The following is a 26,081-nucleotide window of genomic DNA, read 5'->3' on the forward strand; positions in this document are numbered from 1 at the left end:
AGGCAAGAGTAGAAGAGCCCGAGGGGGAGGCTAAAGCACCTGTCTGTGCAGCCCCTCAGGTGGTACGACGGCCACAGAGGATCAGCTCCAGTAGCCCTCCGCAACTGCTCACCATCCCCTGGCGACGCTGCTGGGCCTACGGAAGAGAGAGCCGCGCAAAGTAGGCTTCTTCCATCCCAGGTTTAGAGGATTTTCTGTGGAGGCCCACTCCCTGCCGTCCGCCAGCCTCAGTTACCATCCAACAGCACGTTTTGCCGATAATGCCTGTTTACTTAGGCCGCGGCAAGCGTAGACAATAGCGGTTTCTGCCGAGGTAAGCAGGTGCATTACAAACAGGCCATCTCTCCTCTCCGTCAGCAACGCGCCGTCATTAGCCGGCGTCTGCTCAGCAGGGGGGCACCATTATGCCTCCCAGGGCCGATGTAATTATACATTGACATAATTAACCCAGCAAGCCCATTAGGAAGGCCAGCTAAAAAATTCATCTATAATTATTTGTTGTGTGCATGCTAATGAGTCCATCTGCACTGCCAGTGTACAACACGAACAAATTAATTTACAAGTCTGAATCTTTCATAATAAGTTCAAGAAAATGGCTCCTATTGTAAGAGGCTCCTATTCTCTCTCTCTCTCTCTCTCTCTCTTTAAAGAAGAAAAAAAGGAGGGTCAAATTTTCAAGGATCAAAAAGTTAGGTCGATACGTTCAGGGAGACGCAGCAAACTCTTCCTGTTCAAACTGCAAGATACTCTTTCTATTCTGTATCCTCGGCCACTGCAATAAAGCCAAAGAATGGTGCCCAAAGTGGAATAATGGCAGGCGTGGCGGGGGTGCTAGAGGCGGCCATCCTGCCCTGCGCCTGTGAATGATGGCATCAAGGCACTCATTTCCCACAGAAGGCCTAATTCTCCAGGGGGTGATGAAGACATGAAAGGCAGAAGTCCAAGTGTTAAGGGGCTATCCTGAAAATAACACCTTCCTGACTGCCGTGTAGGGCGGAACACCATGGGGTGGGAAAGGCAGGACCATGTCCTTCCAAAGCTCCACCATGTTCATTTCATAAGGAGGAAGGGAAAGACATGTGCTGTGTTTTGCCATTCCTGCCCCAAATCATTGGCAGGGAAAACATACAGTCTGTTGGCACCAATGCGACATGAGGGACATTGTTCGTCAGGAGTCAGATCTTGGAATTTCCCCCCCCCCATGAAAAATAACACCTTGCGCACAGCACACCAACAAGCCAAGGAGCTGTCTCCACACTCAGCCTGTCCTCCATTGTGCTCACTCATTGTGTACATTTTTTGCATGGGAAAGCATTCCAAAGCATGACCACTGCCCACCTGGTTTGAGGTGGAACAGCCCAGAAGTCTACCACCTTACTCTGTGTCATGTGTGGATTGGGCCTGAAAGTAGTTACCAAGCCAACACATAAGAACATGAGAAGAGCCTGGCTGCCGGATCAGGCCAAAGCAGATCCATCTGGACCAGCCTTCCCACAGTGGCCAGCCAGACGCCCCGAAGGGAAGACCAAAAGTGGGTGACATGGGGAGAGCCCACCTACATGTTGGTTTGCCACCGTGAGCATCCAGTGGTAACCCACCTCTCAACGTGGCGGTCCCAAGCACCACTGTCCTCCAGATCACCCCAACCACACACTTGCTGACACTCTCAAAAGAAGTCCAGACGGCCGGTGAGGTGAGACTTCCCTTTACAGAAACCATACTGATTTCCTGCTCATTATGTACAGGTCAGCCAGCAGATCGATAAAACCAACTCTAACCACAAACCCACTAGGTGGTCTTAGGAAGCAGCAGCACTCTCACTTCTGTCCTCCAGGTCTGCAATTTGGTGATCGTACCATTACAGGGTTGTGGTGAGTATGACAGAGAACATGGATGTGACACACAACAACCATTCTGAAGCACGATATGATTTGGCAGAAAGACACACCTCCAAGAAGCAAATGGATTTTATTTTCTTCCATGCAAGGACGACGGGAAAGGTGACAGCAAACATTTCCTGCCTCACACCCAGCCAACTGCAGACGCAGCTTTCCCGCTGTGTCTTGCCACTCATTTGCAGCAGAAGAAACCCCACAAAACTGGAAGGCAACAAACCTAGAGCAATAAAGGGGCAGCTGCATCATTTGCCTGGCTTCTGATCCACCTGTAGAACTCCCAGCTGCAGAGGAACATCAGTGAGAGAACTGAGCATAGCTAGGTATGAATGGAGGGATTTTTTTTTTTAAAGGATGGGATATTTAATCATATTTGCAGCTATGCAAGCTAACAATATGGGTAATTAAACCTCATGCTTCAGGGGGCAAGCTGATGAAACCGCGCTTGGCCAGGGAGGGTTTCCAGCTGCCGCCCACCCTCCAGGTGACCTGGCAAGACTTCTGCTTTGGGTCTACATTTCTCACTCTGAGGTTGGAGCTTGGCAGCAGATCAAAGGCGATCACAGGTCAAAGGCCACAGGTTGAGACTTCCTGCATCTCCACTCAAGGGCATCTAGGTAGCACTGAGGCTGAAAAAGGCTGCTGGTCTTGGGAGTGCCACAGGCACAGTGAGTAGACAACGATAATTCATTGTTATTACATGTTATTCATTTCTATAGCGCCATCAATACGCATGAGAAGACACTGCGTTCTCCAGAAGGGATCACAATGTAAAAAGAGATGCAAGGGAGACAATAGGGCAGTGATTTTCAACCTCTCTCATCTCAGGGCACACTGAGAAGGTGGCTAAAACTTTCAGGGTCCACCATCAGTTTTTTGACAATGGACAAGGCACACTGTGCTGCCAATGTGGGGGGAGGGGGTCACATCCCCAATGGCCCTACTAATAAATGACCCTCTCCTAAATTCCTGTGGTACACCTGGGGACCATTTGTGGCACATCAATGTGCCATGGCATAGTGGTTGAAAATTGATGCAATAGGTGAAGGGAGGGCAGTAAGGATCAGTAGTAGCTGCAGATGCTCTAGACCAGACTTTCTTTTTCAGTTCATAAGCAAAGTGGACACAGAATGAAAGACTCTCTCTCTCTCTCTCATCACACACACACAGAAGTAACACTCAAACTTCAGCACTGACCAAAAGGAGGACTTAAGCACACAACCCACTGTTTCATGGCACTTGCTGCCACAAAATGGGACAATGACTACTGGCTATCAAAACAAGTAAAGGTTGGGCAACCCTTATCTGGAATTCTGAAATACGGAGCATTCCAAAATACGGAACTTTTTGGAGCGTCAATGTGACTTTTTTTTACTTTTTTGCCTAAAGAAATAAAATCACAAACTGTGTTTCACGTCTGAGACAGAATGCTCATGAGAGACCAACCCACAAACAATTTCTATTTTTATTTTTAATACTTTCCAGCACAGCAAACTAACTCTGAAAGAAAACAGCAGTGCTATTAAACAGAGACCAGCTATTTGGGATCTGGCCACTGAGAGGCACTGTTGAACACTCTTAGCAACCTGCCATTTATCCCGGAGAACCCGATTTTGGACCAACCGGTTTCCCATCACTGTTAAGCTCTGGATTGGGGTAATAAAGGATTGACTGTTCACGGTTCCAGGAAAAGCAAAAGTATTGATTTCAAAGACAGGTGACAGAAGGAAAAATAAAACATCTTCATTTAACTTTTCCTTCACTTAACATAAAGGAACAGACTCACGCTGAGTTGCATCATGGACTCACTGTTTTTTCCCCACTGAACACATAAAGCTCCCTTATCCGGATGCTTCCTTTGCACCAATAAGCCCAGTGCTGTCTCCTCTGACAGGCTCTCCAAGGTGACAGGCCAACAGGGCTCTGTCAGTGGGGGTATTAGCCACAGGACCTAAGTGGAACCTCCATGATAGAGGCAATGTACCTGAACTACCAGGTGTTGCAGGGCAAACCGAACATGAGGGCTGTTGCTGCTGGGCCTCCTGGAAGCATAATCCACTTGGCCTCTGTGGGAAACAGGATCCTTGGCTAGATGGAACTCTACTCTCATTCAGCAGGGCACTTCCTGTGTTCTCAACTCTGTGTTCTCAACAGAGTAGAGTACTCACTACTCTGGTTAATTTGGTGACCCCTTTTCTGAGAGCACAAAGAATTTCCATCTTGTGGAAACCACCCACCCACAAGTCACCTTTATGGAAGCCACTCATCTTGTGACAAACCTCCCACATCTCACCAAAACACTGGCCTTTATTTTGGATGCCAGTAAGCTTCCCCCTCAAATCCTGCATCTCCCCTGCTCCCAACCATCCACTCTTCAGCTGCACCCAGGTGTCCTGACGTCGCTGCTGGTCTCAGTGGTCTGGGCCTTCCTAACTCTCTCTCACCCTCCTGCTGCTTGTGTCAAAAGACCTGTCACACTCTGTTGTCGCTCCATGTTAACAGATATCTTTGCATGCCATCTGCAGTTAGTGCAGCCTAACAACACCACATCCTACATGTAATCTGCTATAGTGGAGCTTAGCTCAGCCCAAGTCCTCCAAGAGCACCCAGGCCAGAGTGAGAAGAAAGTGGAGGTGCTCTAGGTCACGAGCAGGGAGAATGCTTGTAGCAAGTGGTTTAGCTATTACTCAGAGCATTTCTTTTGCACCTTTCAGTGCGAAAAGGTTCCCTCAAGGGGCTCACAATTTACAAAATAAGAACAAAAGCCCTGCTAGATCAGGCTCAAGGGGTCCCATCTAGTCCAACCCGCTGCCTTTGGGAAGCCCCCAAGCAGGAGAGGAAGGCAGGCTTCTCTCCTACCATTGCTCCTCTGCAATTATTCAGAGCATTCTTCAGCATTCATAGGCAGACTGTGCTGAGCCTGGAGGACACGCGTAACCAACATGACTGGTGGCCACTGACAGGCCCGTCCTCCATGAAAAATCACAGGGTAGAAAACCACAGCCACCCAATGACTAAATAACCTCTCTTTTGTCTATACTGCATCTTCTGCCAAACACCATCACTAGGTACCCCAAATGGGGAGCAAAAAATACTTAGCAGCACACTATAACACTATAAACCTGGAGAGTGTGCACCTCCCACCTTAAACACCCTTTCTTCTAAACTAAAGATCCCCAAGTGCTTTGGAACTTCCTCAAAGAGAGGGTGCTTCAACCCCCTCATTATTTTGCTCTGGCGTCTCTCAAAGCTCAAAATACCCTTTCTGGAGTGGGGAGGCCAGAACAGCGCAGTGTTCCAAATACAGCCATACACTGAGATGTCCATAAAAAGCATTACAGTAGCAACTGCTTTGCTTCCAAATCTTTCCTAACAATCCATAGGATAGAATTGGCCTTTTTCTCTCTCTCATAACTGCTGCACATTAAGCTACATCCACACATTTCCAAGCACACCGTGGTCTAGGATCTTTAAAGCCAAGACTTCTAGGAAACTGCCTGCTACAAAACATTCCTTAAGTTCTGCTTTTCCCATTCTCCTGCTGGGCATACACAAACATACACACAAACAAAGCCCCCACCTTTACTTAACTAGTTGGGTCTTGCGGCACAAGTTGCTTTTTTGGGGGGGGGGGGCCAGCGGAAGGAATACTGCACCTAAACACAATGAAGAAAATCAGCCATCACTGCTGCAGAAAGTCAAAGGGGAGGTTTAAATCAAAGCATCCTCAACAACAATGACATTAATTATGCTTTTAACATGATTTTACAGCTTCTCTTTCCCCTCCCCCTGCCGCTCCCGGCCCAGCTCAGAGATTCACACCCCGCTTCTTCATGCCACATCTGTGTGAACAATATCAAAAAGATTTACGATTTTTCTTCTTTCCGTAATTACAGACACATGAGCTCAGGCTCACTTTATCAAAATACTTGCTGAGCAATCACCCTTTCTCCGCTTCTCTCCGCTTGAGGTTTGCATTGACAGAAGCCATTCAAAAAAAGAAAAAGGAAGGAAAGAATGAAAAAAACTCTGCTTTAAAAAGTGTTGAATCAGGACCTCGTTCCTTGGTTCTAACAGCTCCTACAGAAAAGGCTCCTTGTCAACAAATATACAAGTATTTATAGGTCGTACCTGCAGGGAACTTTCATTCCCAGGCTAGGGGGGAAGAGTGGGGGGCAGAGGAAGAAATGAGGAAGGATCCATTGGTGAACTGGGACAAAGTGGGGAAGGCGGTCTTGAAGGGCAGAGTACAATCCTCTGCTTCTCATGTTGCAGAATTAAATTTAACGAGCGCAAAAATAAGAGGAAGGGGAAAAAAGAACAGACACTCAGCTTGCTTCAATTCCCTCAAGAAACCATTAAAACATTTTTGTTATTCCTAAATGTCTGGAAAATGAATTAACATCCCCACAGCAGCTCTCTCCCTCGCACATTTCCTCCTGTTTGGAGCTCTCCAGACTCAGCATGCCAGCACACTGGCAGCACAGGGCTGGTCACAGCATAAGGAAGAGAACAAAGGGCCTCCCTGCTGAAGCTGGGCCAGGACCATGCGTGGTCAGACCCAGAATGCATGTTCTCCGGCCCAGAGTCACTGCAGCTGGTGCTGAAGCCTGGGAGTAGCAAAAGCTGGCAGAAAGCTTGCTCAGGACATTTCATCTTGCTTGCCAGCCACAAGGACTGATGCTGAGCACTCCATGTCTGCACTTGACAATTGTTCCTTCGGTACTTCAAAGGACACAGGGGTTAGAAGCTTTTTCATTTTCAGATTTGGGGCCTGAGCACGCCAAATCCTTTACTCGCCTAGTCCCCAGCCTCAGGCCACAGCTTCCCGATTCATCCCCCAATGTTTCCTTTCACTTCCAGACTCATGGACTGTGCTCTCTGCTTCCCAGATTCTGCTTTTCCAACTTCCTTGGTCATGATCAAAAAGAGTTCTAGTACCCGTCCTTACAAAAACTGTAGATTGCAGAGTGCCATCTTAAGAAGAGCTCTGCTGGATCAGGCCAAAGACCCACCTAGTCCATCTTCCTGTATCTCACAGTGGCCCACCAGATGACTCCGGGAACGCACAAGACCACAAGAGACCTACATCCTGTTGCCATTCCCTTACACCTGGGCATCTGAGGTAGCCTTTTTCTAAAACCAGGAGATTTTACATACCCATCAGGCTGCAGATGAACTCCCATGCACACCTAACATGAGAGTAAAATTGCCACTGAAATAAGTGAGACTTATGAGTAAAATGCATAGGAGAGCACATTGAGCATGATCTTAAAAAGATTTATATTGTCCATCAGGGTTAGTCCAAATTCTGCACCAACATGCACTAAATTCTGAGAACTACAAATATCTTGCCAATTGTTCTTGACATTGTTCTTATTTTGCATCTCTCTGTAGAGTTTTTTTTTTACTATTTCATATCATTTAATCTGGTTTTTCTAGGCATGGAGAAGATCCTCACCCAGAACACTGAGACTGCCACACACACTGCAAAGCACATCATGGACTAGAAACTTGCTTTGTTCTTTTTTTTTTTTTTAAAGAAGCTCAGACTCCCAGGAAGCTAAAATCTACAAGCTGTGCCACACTTCTAAACTTCTGCTGCAACTTGTGGGATCACAATACACACACAGAGCTTTGAATAGAGAAATGGGGGAGGGGGATGAAATGGTATAGCTCCACTTTTCCACACTGGAAGGTACAACCCACTGGTTTGCCATAGTTAACCCTATCCCTGCTTCTCCTAACCAATATTCTGGCTAAGGGAACTTTGCCCTGTGTGCCGCTTCATGAACCCCCCTTTGCCATCTGCATGGCAGCATTTCTGAAGGCAGGGTGATGACATCAAATGTCACTGCTGAACTGGGAATGCTGATCTCCAAGCTGCATGGAGCTCAGCTTCAAAGGAGCGTGAGCTGTGCAGCCGCACAGCTTAAAGGGAACAGTGCTCCTAACTTCTGAAAATCCTCCTCAGCTTCTTTCCTTGCACCTGAATAACAGGCATAAGCTCACCTGTTTGCAAGGTGATCTTCTGAGCCATGAGGTCTAGCAGCTTTGTTTCTCCCCAAAATAAAAGCCAAGGCTTTCCAGAAGCCAAATTCCAAGCTTGTGCTTGTCACAGCTGCAAAGAAGAACTGAATGCATGCTGTCACCCTGCTTGTATCTCTGAAGTCCTTTGAACGGCAGAGCACATAACCGCTGCTCATACAAGACAGCGCACCTGAGAGGTATGGTCATGTAGCGCTCCCAACCCACCCACTCCACAAACCCATCAAATCCAAACTCCAGCATCTGCCCCTTTGCTCCACAGGGAGTTCAGTCATCTTAGTTAACTCGCCGTCAAAGAGATAAGTGCGGATCACTGCCGTGTTATTACAAGGCGAGAGCAAATGTATTCCTTTTTTATTGTCAAGACAGATTTGGCTCACGCACTGAAATACAGTAATAGCAAAAGATGTTTCCACTTATCGGTCGCTCCAGCACTTCAAAGAAGAACACGGGGACGCTGGCTCACTGCAAGTCCTCTCTGCCATGTAGGGAGCCATGGGGTGAGGGCAACACGACAGTGCAACTAATGGTGGAAGCGGCTGTGAGAGCCACACAGCCATGGATGCAGCGCGCAAAACCTAATCCATCAAGACTTGGCACCAAGGAAACCCACAGTTCTGCACTGGGAGTAGCTGCACATGGAGAGACTGTGATGCAGTAGGAACAGAGCTGCCACCCCTGATGCATCTGTTTTCTCTAACATTAATCATTTTTAATATAAATGCTTATTGCAAGCCTGCAGGTGGCACACATCACCCTAGAAGAGGCATTCTCTCCCACACATGTGGCAGGCAGGGGAATGCCTCTCCTATGCTGGCTATAGACATGTGCATCACTGTTGAAAATCAAAGACCAATATGCTTTCCTCCCCTCTAAAATTCCTGTTGGCAAAGACTACAAGGGCCATGAGGAAGAAGAAGACACTTTTTTTCCTCCCTGCCAGCCTCTGGCAAGAACCTTAACCTTTGAAACAACAAAATCTTATCCTCACCTTTGCTGCATCATGTCCCGAAAGCAGACAAACTGGCTGATTCTCTGACATGGTAAAGAGATGCAGCTGCCCCATTCACCCATGTGCCTATTCCTCTCAAGGAAAACAGCAGCTGCACAGGGTACCGACCCAGCTTGGGACAGAAGAGGAGGAAAATTCCTGATTGGGAGATGAACCCCCCCCCCCCATTGCTATTTATCATCAAGGAAAGAAAGACCAATGATGTGAGGGTCTAAATTACAGAATCTCAGAGCCAGAAGGGTCCTTGGGAGTCTTCTAGGCCAACCCCCAACTCTGTGCCAACAATTAGTATAGCACCCCGACATACATACATACATAAGACCTTTATTGGCATAGACACCCCTGCCAGGTGGCCATCCAGCTTCCAGCACGAACCTCCACTGAGCCCATAAAGGCACAAGGCGGACTGTGCTGTTGACAGACAGCACTTAGAGACAGAACATTCTTCATCATAGCCTAACTCTGTTTCCCTGAAGTTTCAACTCATGGGTTCTAGCTCTGCCCTCAGAAACCACTGAGAGAAGATCATCCCCTTCTCCCATGTGACAGCCCCTCATGCGCTTGAAGATGGCTACCATGCCACCCTCCTCGTCTTCTCTCCATGCTAAACGCAGCAAGTTCTTTCAAGTGTTCTTCATAAATGACAGGCTTAAACACACCTCGAGGTCACCCTATAGAAAGACTTAACATTCACAGCGAGGGACAGAGGCTGCTGGGACCTCCCTATCAGACACTCAGGGAAATCCTCTTGTGAAATTGATGCCGGGAAAGTTGGCAAGGTCTTCTGTACCTGGTGCTTCGATTAATTGCTTGTAGACACTCAGGAACGCTGCTTCGGCCTCCTTGCTTCTTTTGCTAAGGGCCACCACCTGATTGGGGATATTAAAATATAAATAAATAAATCCAGGTGACAAGGAAGCTGGAAAATCAAGGAAAAAGATAGCTGTTGGGAATGAAGCCATGCTCTTGGTTAAGACCTCACACATCAGGAAAATGTGAAAGAAGGTCACGCAAAATGACTCCGTGTGCCACAAGACATTTTGATGCTTGGAGACCAAAAATCCAAGCGACAACCTCTACCCAAGTGGTGAAATACAATAATAAAGGGAAATAACAGATTGTTTGCAGCCTTTGCACAGAGCCCCCAAATCTACTGGCTCACCCTTTGGAATGACATAGCGGTGTGGGCATTGAGCTAGAACCAGGAAGCCCCAAATGTCCATGCATTCACGGAGTCAGTTGCCAGGGATCTGGTCCAATCACCCATCAGCGTAACATACCTCACAAAAGCAGGGAGGGAAGAACTCATTTCGAAGATGAGTCAGATTAAAATGTCACCCATAAATACAGCTTTGTCAACTATTATAAGTAGGCTTCTGAAAGAAAAAAAATCCTAGCCAAATGACTCTTATTCTAACCAGGAGGGACACAGAAAGGACTTCTCCATCCCATATCTTCCTGCAATTGCGGCTCTTTCAGTGTGAGTGAGCGTATGCATGGACTGAGATACTGCATTGGTCTTAGAGCTATTCAAGGTTGAAATTATTTCCCCCAAAGGAACTCTGGAATTGTAGACTGGTGAGAATTCTGGAGAGTGGTTTGAACTCCCTCACAGAACAGCAGCTCCCGAAAATATGACTAATACATAAGAACATAAGAACAGCCCCACTGGATCAGGCCATAGGCCCATCTAGTCCAGCTTCCTGTATCTCACAGCAGCCCACCAAATGCCCCAGGGAGCACACCAGATAACAAGAGACCTCATTCTGGTGCCCTCCCTTGCATCTGGCATTCTGACATAGCCCATTTCTAAAATCAGGAGGTTGCGCATACACATCATGGCTTGTAACCCGTAATGGATTTTTCCTCCAGAAACTTGTCCAGTCCCCTTTTAAAGGCGTCCAGGCCAGACGCCATCACCACATCCTGTGGCAAGGAGTTCCACAGACCAACCACACGCTGAGTAAAGAAATATTTTCTTTTGTCTGTTCTAACTCTTCCAACACTCAATTTTAGTGGATGTCTCTTGGTTCTGGTGTTATGTGAGAGGGTAAAGAGCATCTCTCTATCCACTCTGTCCATCCCCTGCATAATTTTGTATGTCTCAAATCATGTCCCCCCTCAGGCGCCTCTTTTCTAGGCTGAAGAGGCCCAAACATCGTAGCCTTTCCTCATAAGGAAGGTGCTCCAGCCCAGTAATCACCTTAGTCGCTAAGATTAAACTGATTGGAGTTGATTCCGTATGTACCACTATTCTGTATGTTGATTCCGTATGTATCACTATTAAACCTATTGGAGTTGATTCCATATGTATGCCCTCAGACAACTGACACTGGCCATATTGAGAGACAGGGTACTACTGGTCAGCATCCATTACATCATCACGGTCTGATTCACCAGTCCTTCACCTCTCACTCCCCAAAGCAGGGCAGGAAGCCAAATGCCTCAGGCCACATTCACCTCATTTAACCCCCTCTTTTCTTTGGAAATTTAATTTCTTAGCCCAGAGATCAAGTTTTTAAAAGGCAATGACAATAAAAGCTAAGAAACCAGAAAATGAGGAAGAAGCTGATTGCCATGCTTTTTTTTATGAATGCTATTTCACATTTTGAGTCTTGTTGTTTTAGCCAACTCAAAATGATTCCAGACTCAGCCTAGTAATTTAACAACATTGTCTGCTCTGCTACAGATGTTTCAGTCCATGAGGAGCCTGTTTTGCCTGTCTTATAACACAGCTTTCAGAAGTGCTGGGTTTGACAACTAATTTACTCCCCTGCATTTGAATGTATTGGACCTGGGACTGGCGTAGGACAGAGGCTGCCTTCTTCCACCTTCACTACCCTTCTCTCTGCAGTTAAGTTGCTTAGCAAAATCTCCATCCAAGCTAGCACAGTCTGTGTTTCAAATCCCTTCCAATACTGCCACTCAAGCTGGCAGGAAGACCCAAGAAATAATTAATCTCCTGTAATTAGATGTCGGACATGCAGACCAGCCTCCTCTTCAGCCCTTCTGTGATAGCTAGAGGCAAAAAAATGAGAGAAAAACAACTCCACACATATTCAGCTATACATACCACATCAATGGTGCTGCAATACTACCAGTGGGCTAGAAGTGTGTACACCTGTACTCCCCCCCCCCAGGATAACAGTATTCCACTCTGTCCTTTTAATAGCTCTGTAGCAGGGTGATGTTCTTTAGGTACAGCATGCACCACAACACTGTAACTGGAAAGGTAGCACTGGGAGAACGTCTATCTTCCCTTGGTTCTTCTTCAGTAACAGAAGCCCTGCCTGTAATGGCAAATAGTCAATAAACCTACGAATGGATTAGACCAAAGGCCCTTCTAGTCCAGCATCCTGTCTTCAAGAGCAGACAATCAGAAACCCTCACAAAACCCACAGGCAGGGCTTGAGGGCAACTGGCCTCTCCCTCCGTTGTTCCCCAGCCCCGGTTATCTGAGGCAGACCGTCTCTGAACATGGAGGTTTCACTTAGCTAATAACCAGAGACAAACTTCTCCATGAATCTGGCAGACTCTGTTTCAAAGTCATCAGAGCTGGTGGCCATCATCACATCTTGTGGCCGCGGAATCCATGAATTAATTCTGCACTATGTGTAGATATACTCTGAACATGTGAAGCTTCTTTACGGTGAGACAGACCACTGAGCGTGGTCACCATGTACTGGTAGCACCAGACAAGAGGCTCTTCCAGCTCGGCTTGGAGACGCTGCCAGAGACCAGACATGGCACTGCCTGCATGCAACAGAGGGGCTCTACCTTGAGCTACAGGCCCTGACCCCTTTCTTTCATCTGTCCTGAGTCTGTAGTCACCATTAAATCTGAACATCCAGATGTCTGGATAAGTAGAAATGATCCAGACAACTCAAGCCACATCAGAAAGTCTGAAAACAAGAGGCTTGGGTGACTACACTTTGGTAGTCAGAGCATCACCTTTCCTTCCCAAGCCCCACCTGGACACAAGGTAAACTGTGTGAATTTCAGCCTGTGGTCTGTGCCAAGTGCACCATTCAAAAACCAATGCCCACTTGCCCTGGGCAAAAAATCTTTTGAAACTCCTGTTAATGTCAAGCCATCATAAATCTTTGATGTGCATTGTGTAAATGAAAATTATAATTCAATGCGGGAGTTTAAATTTTAAAAATCAGAGCTTTGCCTCCCCTTCCACTTTATTTTTTCCCTTCAAACATTTAAACAAAAATCCTAAGTTGATGGGGAGGGGCACTGCTTTTCGCCTCAACTAGCCAGAACGCATGTTGACTTTAAAGAGAGAGTTGGGAAACAGTAGCAGACAGGTTCCGTTCTCAGTTTTTTACAAATTAAAACCCTCTCCAACACAACAAATGAAAAATGCTCAGTGGGTAGGACACATGCACACACAGAGAGATGCACTGACGATACCTGAAGGACTGCCTCCTTCCGCATGAACCTGTGAACGCTCAGATGAGTGGAATCCAGAGGATTGCCAGTCTAACTTCTGGATTGTTGCACTGAACTGCCGCTCGGGGATACAACAGGCAGAGGGGGAATTGTTTAGACTAGATGAGCAGCAGCAGAAAACAGACAAAAGAAAAATAATGGGGCATGCCAAAGGGGCTTCCTGTCCACCTTTTCTGTATTTCCCAGCCCAGCCTGTTCCACTTCATGTGGCTTTGCTTGCAAGGCTCTGCGGGCACTGTCTGGAAAGGAGACAAACAAGGGCTGTTGGTGGATGAGAACAGAACCCCTCCTCTCACCAGTTTGCTCAGGTCTCCCCCTCAAATTTGCAGGTCATTTGTGGACCCCTGCAAAGGCTAGAGACACACAAATGTGACTGCCAAATTTAATGCCCTTTATTCTGCGTAAAACCTGCAGCATTCCTCTGTGTGAGGGATGGGGGGAGGAAGGAGATTTCCACAACTCTGTCAAGCTCCAACTACTATATTAAAACTTGGTTCACAATTTGGGTCCAACTCTGCGTGTCATCCATGATGGATCTGGCACCAGGCTCCCAGGGTGCCCTGTTTCCTTTCTGCTGAAGTGCGAGAACCGTCACCTGCCATCTTTCAGTTCTTGGGCAGGTAGAAAAAAATGGCTTTGCATTAAACCAGGAAGCACAGCAAGATGCAGAAGAGACAAATTTCTCCCTTCTACCATAGAATTGGGGTGTTTATATTGCTGGTGAGATGTCCAATTTATCACCAGCCATGAATAATACTGAAATGAGATGGGGAGGGGGGCAGGGCAGGGGAAGGAAAGGGAGAAAGAATTACGTTAGGGCTGAATGGATTCCTTGCTGATCTGGACTGCAACATGGAAAGGGATATTGACAATGGCTGTGCTGTCACACAGTATATTTGTGTCAGGATTTTCCTTGCAACATTTTGGGAAATGCCCCACCAGCAGCACTGCTTCTCCCCTAACTACGGCACTCTCTGCAGCCAAGTTAAAATCAAAACTCCACCTGCTGACAATTAAAAAACAGAACTCCACAGAGCATCTCAGTGCACTCCAGTGGTCTCCAGCGCACTTTGACAAGCCAGAGAGACCACAAGACCCTGCAAGATCAGATGCTGCTTCCCAGAGTGGCCATCAAGATGCCTCGCGGCCCAGCAACTGCTATTCAGACCAGGATGTGCTGCCCCTGTGGTTCCATATAGGCTGAGGTGAGCGGAGGATTTTTAAACAAAGGCAAAATGGGTTTGTCACAAGAGACAAGTGTATATTTCAGGGTTCCAGAGCCTAAAAACAAGGCAAGAGCAGCTCACTTCTAAGCCTAAAAAAGGCTTTTCTGTTGGCGTGGTGCAGATATGCCCGCTTAGAACGTGTGTCCAGGACTCCTGCTTTATATATTAAGCTGCAAAGGACACAGCTAAGAAAAAACACCCCGAAGACACCAGCCCCACTTGAACCCGGCAGTGCTGTCACGAGCAAAGGGGTGCTTGTCTGTTGCCAGCAATCCCAAGTGGCCGCTTTTATAATGATCAGATGAAGTCCATCCCTGGCGCAGGAGCAGCAAAGCCAATCTATTGACTCTAAAGGGAAAAAGAAGATGAATCTGCCTCTTTTTCTTCTTTTCTTGGCTGCTCAAAAAAGCTTGCAAGCCCTCCACACAAGGCTGAATTTAAATTGCTTGTCATTCAGAACAAAAGCCGCACCAGACATTTGTAATTCACCAGCCACCTGAACAGACTGCCTTCCCTCCTTCGCTGCTCCTGGGCATCGCAGCACAAAGATCTTTTTCTATTTTCCCCCTGCCCTATTGTTAACATTGCATAAGACACGGCCCTTTTTTAGCATCTGAGTACACAGGGCCTCCCTCCCCCCCTTTTCCACATCTCTTTATGCTTCCGGCTGGAACAGAAATTTTGCGAGATGCTTTCCTTCATCAATTTCCATGAACCAAAATGGCCCTTGGGGCATTTTTATAAAACCATACATACAGGTGTGGGCGTAGAGTGAACAGCCTCTCACTCAGGGCCTGCCAGCTCCCAGAGTCTGAATCCTTAAAAGGAGAAGAGGAGCCCTTCTGCAATCCCCTGTACAGCAAGAACCCAGAGAAGATGCTTTCCCTAGTGGGGACATTGGGACAGGCACTAAGGATTCCCCACCGAATTCAGGGACGTGAACCAAGACTGTGGAACTCCAAATTTTGCCCATCTTATAGTGCCCCCCAATCAGTGTCATCGGATGACCCCTGGTTCTAGTGTTGTGAGAGGAGAAAAATGTCTCTCTCTCCAAACTATGCTTCATAATTTGAAGTCTCAATCATGCCTCTCCTCCATCATCTTTTTCCCAAGCTAAAAAGCCCCAACTTTTGTAGCCGTTCCTCACAAGGAAGGTGCTCTGGACCTCTGATCATTTCGGTGGCCCTCTTCTGCACAGTTTCCATCTTCACAATATCCTTCTGTACATTTCAACCACTGGGATTAAATGCTACATTTTCTGCAACATGACTTGATGGATTGCCGACTGGTATTTTACCAGAGTTCTTATCTCACTCCCCTCAATAACAACTAAAAAAAGTTAAATGTCACAATGCAACTGTAGTCTGGCATTCAGTGTTTAATGAACCAAAGGTGGATTTTTTGTCTTGTTTAAGCCTTCCTCCATCCAACTTAAGATTCCTTCTGGCTGTTTTGTCAGGATGGAGTCTAATGCAGCATCAGTAACTTCAGCATGTGGGTCAGCTATGCAGCTAAGAAGCACATAAATGCCTGAGTTTTCCACTGCAAAGTCAAGCAAGAAGTGACTTAGGAGGCTCTCCCCAACTGTCATCTGATAGTCACTTTGGAAAAGCCATTGAAAAGCAGGTGCCTGGACCAAGCCCCCCACTTAAATTAAGCCTTGGCTTTGAGTCACAGGCATGGGAGAAGAAAAGGCAGAGCCACCTGGGCCTTTTTATTTTAGAAAAAGGAAGACCAGAGGATGAGGGAGGGACCCACCGGATAGCGGCTTATAAAATTATGGATCACTGAAGAAAGCGCACAGAAAAGAAGTTTTGCTTCTCCCTCTCTCACACTACTAGATCTCAGGGTTATCTACTACAATAGCTAGAACAGAAAGAAATCTTTATCACAATGCAGAATTTATAGCACTGTTGGACACATGATGACGGGGTGCGGTCCATTGGTTTCAATGACTTTACAAAGTGATTAGACAAATTTGTAGCAGAGAGGTCTATCAGTGGCCCCAATGCCTCAGTGGAACCTCCACATTCAGAGACAGCCAACTAGTTTTGGGGGAGCAAGAGTAAGACGGGACCTTTGCTTCCATGCCCTGTTTGTGGGCTTCCCGACGGCAACTAGCTGGCCACTATCTGAAGCAAGACCAGATGAGCCTTTGGTCTCATCCAGTAGGACTCTTTTAACAGGCAGAGTGTAGGACCCCTCCCCTCTCCATAACATGGTCCATTTGAGATAATGAACTCTCTGCATATTGTGTCTTGCTAGCCCCTGTGAAAATCCCACTCAGGTCCTCAGTCTCTCTCACTTTTATACACTGATGTATCATTGACTCTTCTCTCTCTCTCTCTCACTCTTTCTGTTTCCTTCCCACCACGTGCAACCGATTCAAGGTGAGAAAACACAACTGTGCTCTGCAACGACTGGAGATTGATGAATTACATTTCGGTGCTGGGTCCTTTTCATGGCTGGTGACTTTCCAGCAAAGCAATTATCACTGTAGAATGCATAATGGCCTAATTAATTACTACTGTCAGGCCAGCCTCTGTGCTATGATTATACCTTATCAGGCCAACTTTTGGAAAAAGAAAAAAAAAAAACATTGGGATGCAAAAATATTATTGCGATTGGTGGGTGGGTAAAAAGAGTTGTGTACTCTCTCCCTCCTCGTTCATAGTCTGTCCCAAATCAAGGCACAGTTAAATACAGCAGGTAGAAAAGCAGCCTTATCTAATCACACTCTGGACTGCACTTAGCTTATTTCAGCCTTTCATAAACACCAGGCTGACAAATATTATACAGGTGGAGCCTGTTTACCACTGATTTTTCATCCAAAGATCTGGCTCAACATACGTAGGTCCCTGGGACCCGCATTGAGCCAGGCCTGGCTCCACCTGAGCTTCCCAAAGGGGACCAGAGCTGTGTTCCGGTCCCTTCTGGAGGGCTTTCTGAAGCCGCAGAGGCAGCAACCATGTCTGAAAGAGAGAATATCTCCTTCTTCCCCTTGCCCCTCCCACAATTTCTTAGGATTTCCCACTTGAAAATAATTCCAGTCGGTACAATTCTAAGCATGTTTTAGCAGAAGGAAGTCCCACTTAGTTCAAGCTCTATTAAGCATGCTTAGGGTTACAGTCTTTTCAAGTACGCATTGAGTCATTTTTAGTGCACTTCTAACAGTGCGCCCAGAACAGCATACAACAATCCACACATACAAGAAAATACTCAAATGAAAAACCACCACAACCAGCAGCATCTACACACAATTCACACAAAAGTTACCAAGGACCAATGCCAGAAGATACAATTTTAAACAGTGCTGTTTTAACATAACATTGGACTGCACTCAGTAAGATGTATTGAGTTTCCCTAGCAATGAGTTCCAAAGCCTGGGCACTGCTGTTGAGAAGCCCTGGTCATGCCCCTCTCCAGCCGCTGTGCCTGTGTGGGTGAAGGGATCGCCCTGGTCAATCATGGCATGTAGGGCTGGTTTGTTTGGGGTGAGGTACTGAAGTCTTAACTCACTTAGATCTAGTACTCCAGGTGAGATCCCATAAATTAAAATCATAACAAGAGCGGATGAACTGACAACTCTTTCGGTCACAGAGTCCTTGCTTATGTTACTCTGTATGGTACATTTGCACAAGATGACACAGAAATAAAAAACGCCAAGGAATGCCCTTCTTCCACACAGAAGTCTCAGATCCTCTGGGGAGACCAAGGTCAGGCTGTGGCCACCTTTGAATTTAGGGCACCCCTATAATAGACCCTTCTACATAGTGATGTTGCAGATGTAGTGTTGTTGCTGAAACCTGGGAGGTTAACCCACCTCACAGCCCAATCTTATCCACACTTTCCTGTGAGTAAGCCCCATTGACTCAAATGGGACTTACTTCTAAGCAGACATGCATAGGATTGGGCTGCCGGTCTTTTGGTACTGAGAAATGAAAATAAAGTCCTTTTCCAAAATGCATTCAGAACCTTATGAAAAGACAGTTGCCATTTTGCAGCAGCAATGTATTTTATGAGGGCTTCATCGCCAATTGTCTGTCAGCACAAGAAGCTGCTCAGAAGTCTGCTCAGAAGTGAGCCCCACTAAATTCAATGGGAATCCCTCCCAGATAAGTCTGCATAGGATTGTAGCCTTAGTGACTTTGGAACTGGCCTCAGGCAGTGGTGTCACTAGGGTCTGCATCCCCTGGTGCAGGAGGTAGCACATTACCCCTACGATGGACTCCTTTGACTGTTCCCAGGATATTTAATCTTTTACTCAACTATCTTCATGCCACTTTTAACTTATGCTTTTTACTGTACTGTTCTATTTTGGGTGGTGGGGTTTTGTTTTTAATTTTATTGAGTTTTTAATCACTAAACCATCCTGCACATAGTTCAATTGAGTGGAGGCATACATATATTTTTCAGAGTGCTGGTGAAAGGCAGAACAGCAAAACCAAACCAAACAAACCAGCAAACAAGCCAGTGAGCAACATGGCTGCCATGTTGGATCAATCTGACGTCCCTCAGGTCACCGGTTCAAGACCCGCCAAGAGCAGGAGTTCCAACACTTCCATGGAAGGCCTAGACAATTGCTGACATGTTCACAAGGCAAAAAGACAAAACAATACCCGGCAACTCATATCAGAAAGATCAATACTTGAAACTAGAGAGTTTTAGCTACAGAGCAAACCTTGAGTATGTTGCTCAAACATATATAAAAAAGAATGTTATCCTTTAGAGGATATTATTCCTAATGAGAAACATACCAAAGACCTGCTGCAAAGGACTGTTTAACTAAGGAGAGAAGAAAAAACAAAAGGGAAAAAATCACTGGGCTTTAAATAATTTACTTTGCCCAGATGATGATAGTGAATGAAAGAAAATTGCTGCTGGCTCTTAATTTTGTCCTAATACTTCCTGACAGGCACAATGAAGCCTTGGCAAAGTTCCTGATATTAGAAGCCAAAGGACGTTAATCTCATTAGAACTTTCTCAAGGAGTCCTTCGCCTGTTGTGCAACAAGACACCGACGCAATGCTGCTTGGTGGGAATCCCAGGCCTTGTGCAAAGCGCAACAGCCTCCAGTCGGGGTGTTACAGCCGAGACCAGAGACTCAAGAATCCTCTTCCAACCAAGGCAGGAGAGAGAAAAGCATTTTTGGCAGTTCAAAGACCGTGCACTTTGTAATCTAGTTCATTACTGAGTGCCATCTATGCTCTTTACCGAGCACAAAGGGAATAGGGTCCTGCCCCAAGGCGCTTCCAGTCTAAGATATAAAATAAGTTTGTCTTAGCAATGAGGAACTTGATGAGCGCTGAAAGTAGGCAAAGGAGAAAAACTTTAAAACAATTAAGCTAGGCACTTTAGGAGATATAAGGAGGCCGGGTCCTTGCCCCAAGAGGCTTACAGTCTATAAACTGGACCCAAGGGAGTCAACAGAGGAAGAGGAAGGCAATGGAGATGGGGTAAACAGAGGAGGAACACTCATCTGTTTCATTACATGTACTTTGGCTTGGTAGTAGTAGTAGATCGGGGGACTGAGGGGTTATACTAAATGGCTCCATGGAAAAGATAGTTCTTAACAGAAGCATTAGTTTAAAAACATTTCCTCCAGCAATCAGCATATCCACCAACAACTTGCCACTGCAGGCCTCCTGTGCAGATGCCCTACCTGAAGTCAAAATGCTCCCAAGGAAGCCTCCTTGGGCAGAAGAGCAGGAGATTGATTTTGGATGGCTGGGGCCAAGGAAAGGTCAGTTTGGAGGCCGGTTGCTCTACTGTATCCTTTTTGAACAGTTTTACAGCCTTCGAGGCAGGTGGGGGTGGTGGGGAAAGAGGGTGGAACAGAGAAACAGAGAGGGTCCTGAGAGAAAACCGAGAAAAACATAATTCATGGAAGATGAAAAATTTGGAGAAGGGTTCAGGAGGAGCTTGGGATGCATTCTTCTCTCCAGAATTAATGGACTGCTTTGGAAGTCAGACTCTGAGAGAATATAATGGCCAGATTTTTCATGGGAGGTATTGGTATTGGCAACCTTCAGTCTCGAAAGACTATGGTATCGCGCTCTGAAAGGTGGTTCTGGCACAGCGTCTGGTGTGACTGAAAAGGCCAATCCGGGAGTGACAATCCCTTCCACACCGGGAGCAAGTGCAGTCTTTCCCTGGTCTGTCTCCCTGGCTATGGGCCTTCCTTCTTTGCCTCTTAGCCTCAGACTGTTGGCAAAGTGTCTCTTCAAACTGGGAAAGGCCATGCTGCACAGCCTGCCTCCAAGCGGGCCGCTCAGAGGCCAGGGTTTCCCACTTGTTGAGGTCCATCCTTAAGGCCTTCAGATCCCTCTTGCAGATGTCCTTGTATCGCAGCTGTGGTCTACCTGTAGGGCGCTTTCCTTGCACGAGTTCTCCATAGAGGAGATCCTTTGGGATCCGGCCATCATCCATTCTCACGACATGACCAAGCCAACGCAGGCGTCTCTGTTTCAGCAGTGAATACATGCTAGGGATTCCAGCACGTTCCAGGACTGTGTTGTTTGGAACTTTGTCCTGCCAGGTGATGCCGAGGATGCGTCGGAGGCAGCGCATGTGGAAAGTGCTCAGTTTCCTCTCCTGTTGTGAGTGAAGAGTCCATGACTCGCTGCAGTACAGAAGTGTACTCAGGACGCAAGCTCTGTAGACCTGGATCTTGGTATGTTCCGTCAGCTTCTTGTTGGACCAGACTCTCTTTGTGAGTCTGGAAAACGTGGTAGCTGCTTTACCGATGCGCTTGTTTAGCTCGGTATCGAGAGAATGAGTGTTGGAGATCGTTGAGCCAAGGTACACAAAGTCATGGACAACCTCCAGTTCATGCTCAGAGATTGTAATGTGACTGCAACAACTACCGCGGCATCTCTCTCCTTAGCGTTGTAGGAAAGCTGTTTGCCCGAGTTGTACTAAAGAGGCTCCAGGTACTTGCAGAGAGCGTCTATCCAGAATCGCAGTGTGGATTCCGAGCCAACAGGTCCACCACTGATATGGTATTCTCCCTTAGACAACTGCAGGAGAAATGCAGGGAACAACGACAGCCACTCTTTATAGCCTTCATAGATCTCACAAAGGCTTTCGACCTGGTCAGCAGAGACGGCCTCTTCAAGATTCTCCCCAAGATTGGATGTCCACCCAGGCTCCTCAGCATCATCAGATCTTTCCACAAGAACATGAAGGGCACTGTTGTCTTCGATGGCTCCACATCAGACCCTTTTGACATCCGAAGCGGAGTGAAGCAGGGCTGTGTTCTTGCACCAACCTTGTTTGGGATTTTCTTCGCTGTCCTGCTGAAGCAGGCCTTTGGAACTGCAACAGAAGGCATCTATCTCCGGACCAGATCAGACGGATCTCTTCATGGGAGAGGAGGCAATAATTGCAGCACCAGCTTTTCCTATGTGAACTATTGAGGCATTTCAGGTTCCTGCACCTTTAACTGCAGGTTCTCTCTTTGCAGATGCTTCCTGTTTTATTGCTTCCTATTAGTCACATTTCAGGGACTAGTGATGGGTAAAATATAACTATGCAGTTGTCCCTTGAATAGATTTATTAATTGTCCCCAAATGTAAGTTTTTGTTCTCATGGAGTAGAAGGAGACCCTTTAATTAGTAGAATAGCACTATTTAGCAATAAAAAATGAAAAGAAAAATATAATGCAAGGAAACCAATAATTAAAACCTCCCCCTCCCTCTGTGGGGACAAAAACTTTCATTGGGACAATTCAGAGCCCATTTATCACAAATCCTTCAGTTGTAAACAACAGGAAGCAATGAAATGGACAGGATCTGCAAACAGGAAACTTCTAATTAATATTGGGAGGGACCTTGAATGAGCAGTACTTACTTGAGAGTAAACATTATGGAAGGCTCTTGGCTATGGAGCAAGGCACAACTGGATAAAATCATGCAATATTAAGTGCTGTGTGGAACCTCTGTTTTAATTCTGTTTCTAAGTATGACAGAAGAGGGATGCCTTGGTGTCACTCAAGGGCAATAGCTCAGAAGTGACCTCAGTATCCTCAAGCACGCAACAAAGTTGGGAAGGAGGCAGGCTTAAGTAGCAAAGAAGGGACTCTTTAAATGTTATCTTTGCCTCTCCCTTTGTCCACCAATTTGTCACTGCAGTTTGGTCACGCGCAGTCAGTCACATGGATGCTCAAACCTAGACGCTTTGGGAGCACAGATAGGACGGCCGGGACACTCCAGCCCTCACTATTCCACCTCCTCCCACATTGAGATGCTCAGGCTTGTGGAATGTTTCACCTTAATTTCAATGTACCCAAATGCACAATTTCAGCCACCCAACAGAAGAAAAAAGGAGAAGAAAATGAAGGGAAAAAAATAAAGTTTCGAATAATGACTGTAATAAATGAAGGTAATTAATTGTAGTTTGTTCCTTAACTGTCTAGTCAGCTTAATTTTACCTTTTCATCTAATAATGAGAAAATAATTTTTGTGCTCTGAGGGTTAATGATATGTAACTGCAAGAGCTGCTAATTGCATGTTGCAAACTATTCATCAGAATCCCCATCTGTGCTACTTGATTATGTTTGCTAAATTATTGCTTTGAATTATCTTTCATAAAGCAACTTTTGTAATTAGCGGGGTTCTGGCTTTGCTCTTTTCCCCGTCTGCAAGGAGACTCAAAAACTTTGGCCATTTCAAGCTGTCACTGCTTCGCTCCTGTCACGGGCAGCCTTTTGTCTTCTTTGCCAAAGAAAATTAGATTTGGGTTTTTATTTATTTAATCGGGTTACAAAAGAAACCCCTCCCCCCATTTCTCATCTTCCACTTCCTCCGCAATGGGAATGTCCTTGTCCCCAGGCAGCACCAGGAGCTGCTCTGAACTCCTTCTGAGACCCAGAAGTTAAAAAGGGACCCACTGAACCAAATTCCCTTGCTGGATGTCCTTCAAACCATGACCCCCAGCAGTCAAGCACTGCACCCAAGCCCTGTGCCCATGGCTATCCTGTCGCTCAAAGACACTAGCTAGGCTGCCATACCAGACTCCCTGAGCATTCCATCAGCTGACCCCCAGGAGCCAATCCCTGCCCAGCAGCTCCTATAAAGCCTTGGCCTCAAGAGCCTACTCTTCCATTTGAGCCAACCATTCATGGCACAAGGACACTCTACTCTGGCCTACCAGTAAAGGTCTATTGAATGCCTATTTCTCATGATGGCCAGGTGGAACCTCCATGTTCAGAGGCACTGTACCTTTACCAGGTTAAACAAGAGGGGACAAACTATTGCCTGCATTGTGCCCTGCTTCAGGGTTTCCTGGCAGCTTCTGGTTAGCAGGACTAGACTGAGCTTTTGACTGGTCCAGTAGCCAGGCTCTTTTCATGTTTGTAACTGGCCTCAGAGGCCCAAAGGCTAAGATTCCAGATTCAGACATGGCACCAGTGAACCCAGCCAGATGGCGCCTGCGAACCCAGCCAAGCCCTGCCAAAATCTTGACCATCAGTCAGGATCATGGGCTCTCTCCCTAACCCAGCAGAATATACTACAGTCTGCCCCCACTTGCTATTATTTAGCCTGTCCCTCACACTCTCCCAGAGGATCTCATGAAACCTATTGGGAAAAGAGGCAGTATTTAAACAACACTGGAAATATATGCCTTTTGTTATCATTCTCTTTTATGTGTTTATGCCGAGCATTTCAGAATGAATCAATACCAGATTGCCCTATAAATAAATAAGCATACCAGTAAAAAAACTGGGTAATAAAATGAAGTGATGAAAAATATGGAAATCAGCCCACATTTGTGTAAATCCAGTTATTGTTTACTTTAATTTTTTTTCCTTGTGCCATTACGTCGTTCCAAAGAGACAGATTTAAAAGTAACGCAAAGCTTGCAAGATGACAGCCCCTAATATGCGTTTCCAAGTGCCAACGTCTCTCTGGGGGTTTCCAGCTAAGCAGGATAGAGAAAAAGCAGAGCAGAAGGTAGAACACCTTGTCTTCCCCCCTAAGAAAAGCGATCGTTTTAGGAACATTCCAAAGCCTGATTTTTCTCCCAGGCCTGCTTCCCACCCCGCTGTGGAAGAATTTAAACCTCCCAGAATGCTGGCAATACCTGAAGCTGGAACAGTTCTTATACCTCCACGCCCCAGAAAAGAGTTGACAGCTGTGGCCACCTCCTGGGACTCGAGTCAGAACTGCTCAAACCTTCTGTGACTAGTTGCACACACCCCCAATGGGAATTCCTGGAAGAATGTCCTCTCTTGGACCCCACTAAATACAGCTACTTGGACACTGCCCCAGACCTGGACTCCCAATATGCCACAGTACTCCCTATGATCACCTCCTGGGCCTCAAGGACAGAGGCAAACCTAGATAGAAGCCATCATCAGATGGTGGAGTGCTTTCCTTCCACAAGCTCCACTCTTCAGGATAAGGAAAGACTTGTGCTTCCAGAATTGGGGCCTACACTGAAGTACAAGGCCTGTTAGAAGAAGTTTCAGTAGTTGCCTCAGTGCAACTCCCATTATGTCCAGCTAATGCTGAAGGCAGGATGTTAGGCTAGATGAGTCTTTAGTCTGATCCAGAAAAAAAATACTATTTCTGTTGCTGTAATAGAAACATAACCTGACTCAAGAGCTGCAGTCAGGTTTAGACTTTGTTGTGGTTCCTTTGTATTTTGGCTGAGTGGCTCACAGATGCCTCTGCAGTGGCCAGAAAGCACCTTGGGCATAGACAGCTTCTTACCTCTGCTTGGAAGCTTTTTAAGACAGGAGCCACCATATCTCGGACTTCCTGAAAGAAAAAAGGGCAGAAGCTCTTGATTAGAACAAGGCCAAAGACTGGCACTTCTCAAAATCTGGACAAGTTTCTAACCTATATTAAGACTTTCACCTAATCAAAGGAATATCTTAGCAGACTTAACTATAGGAGTTTTAATTAATCAATTATATTTGCATACTAATTAAGTTTTTAAAAAAAACTTTCTCTGGGTTTTAGATGTTGCATACACAGATCACAACAGGTGACATTTCAGAAGAGGAATTCCCTCCTGTGTAAGAAGACCTTCTCTCTCCTCTTGAAGATGGTGCTTGCCATACTTTTTGAATTAGGAATAATTAAACCTTTAAAACACACACTCACAACAGCTACCCAGTGTAGAGTCTCTTTTTTTAATCTACCAAGAGGTTTTTGTCAATTCATTTAACCAATCATTTGTGACCCTAATATTCAGGCTGTTTCGCATTGCCCTGGGTCAGGGATGAATTTTCAGACACCACAACTGCATCTGAACAGCCACAGAACCAATTCCATGAGTGCAAGGGGGCTTTGGAGTTGCACTCCTCAAACAACATCTCCCCGATAACACTGGGTGGGAATTAAGAGGGCTCTAAATGCAGTTTGTGATAAGGCATAAAGGCTCCTGCTGTTAGGATAATCCAGAGTCCCTTCCTGAATGTACAGCTTCCATGAG

General features: G+C 46.2%; 1 protein-coding gene across 1 annotated transcript in view; it reads right to left on the bottom strand.

Moving 5' to 3' along the window:
• Positions 1-25,402, bottom strand: part of CUX2 (cut like homeobox 2) — a 47,881-nt gene extending 22,479 nt beyond the window's left edge. Inside the window, exons 1-2 of the mRNA XM_066609837.1 lie at positions 25,355-25,402; positions 9,746-9,824 (exon numbers count right to left, since the gene is read on the bottom strand). Coding sequence (XP_066465934.1) covers positions 9,746-9,824; positions 25,355-25,390 — 115 coding nt within the window. The 5' untranslated portion in view covers positions 25,391-25,402. The remainder of the gene's footprint in view (positions 1-9,745; positions 9,825-25,354) is intronic.
• Between the last annotated feature and the right edge of the window lie 679 nt (positions 25,403-26,081).

The sequence above is a fragment of the Tiliqua scincoides genome, chromosome 14, assembly GCF_035046505.1.
Source record: "Tiliqua scincoides isolate rTilSci1 chromosome 14, rTilSci1.hap2, whole genome shotgun sequence".
NCBI lineage: Eukaryota > Metazoa > Chordata > Lepidosauria > Squamata > Scincidae > Tiliqua > Tiliqua scincoides.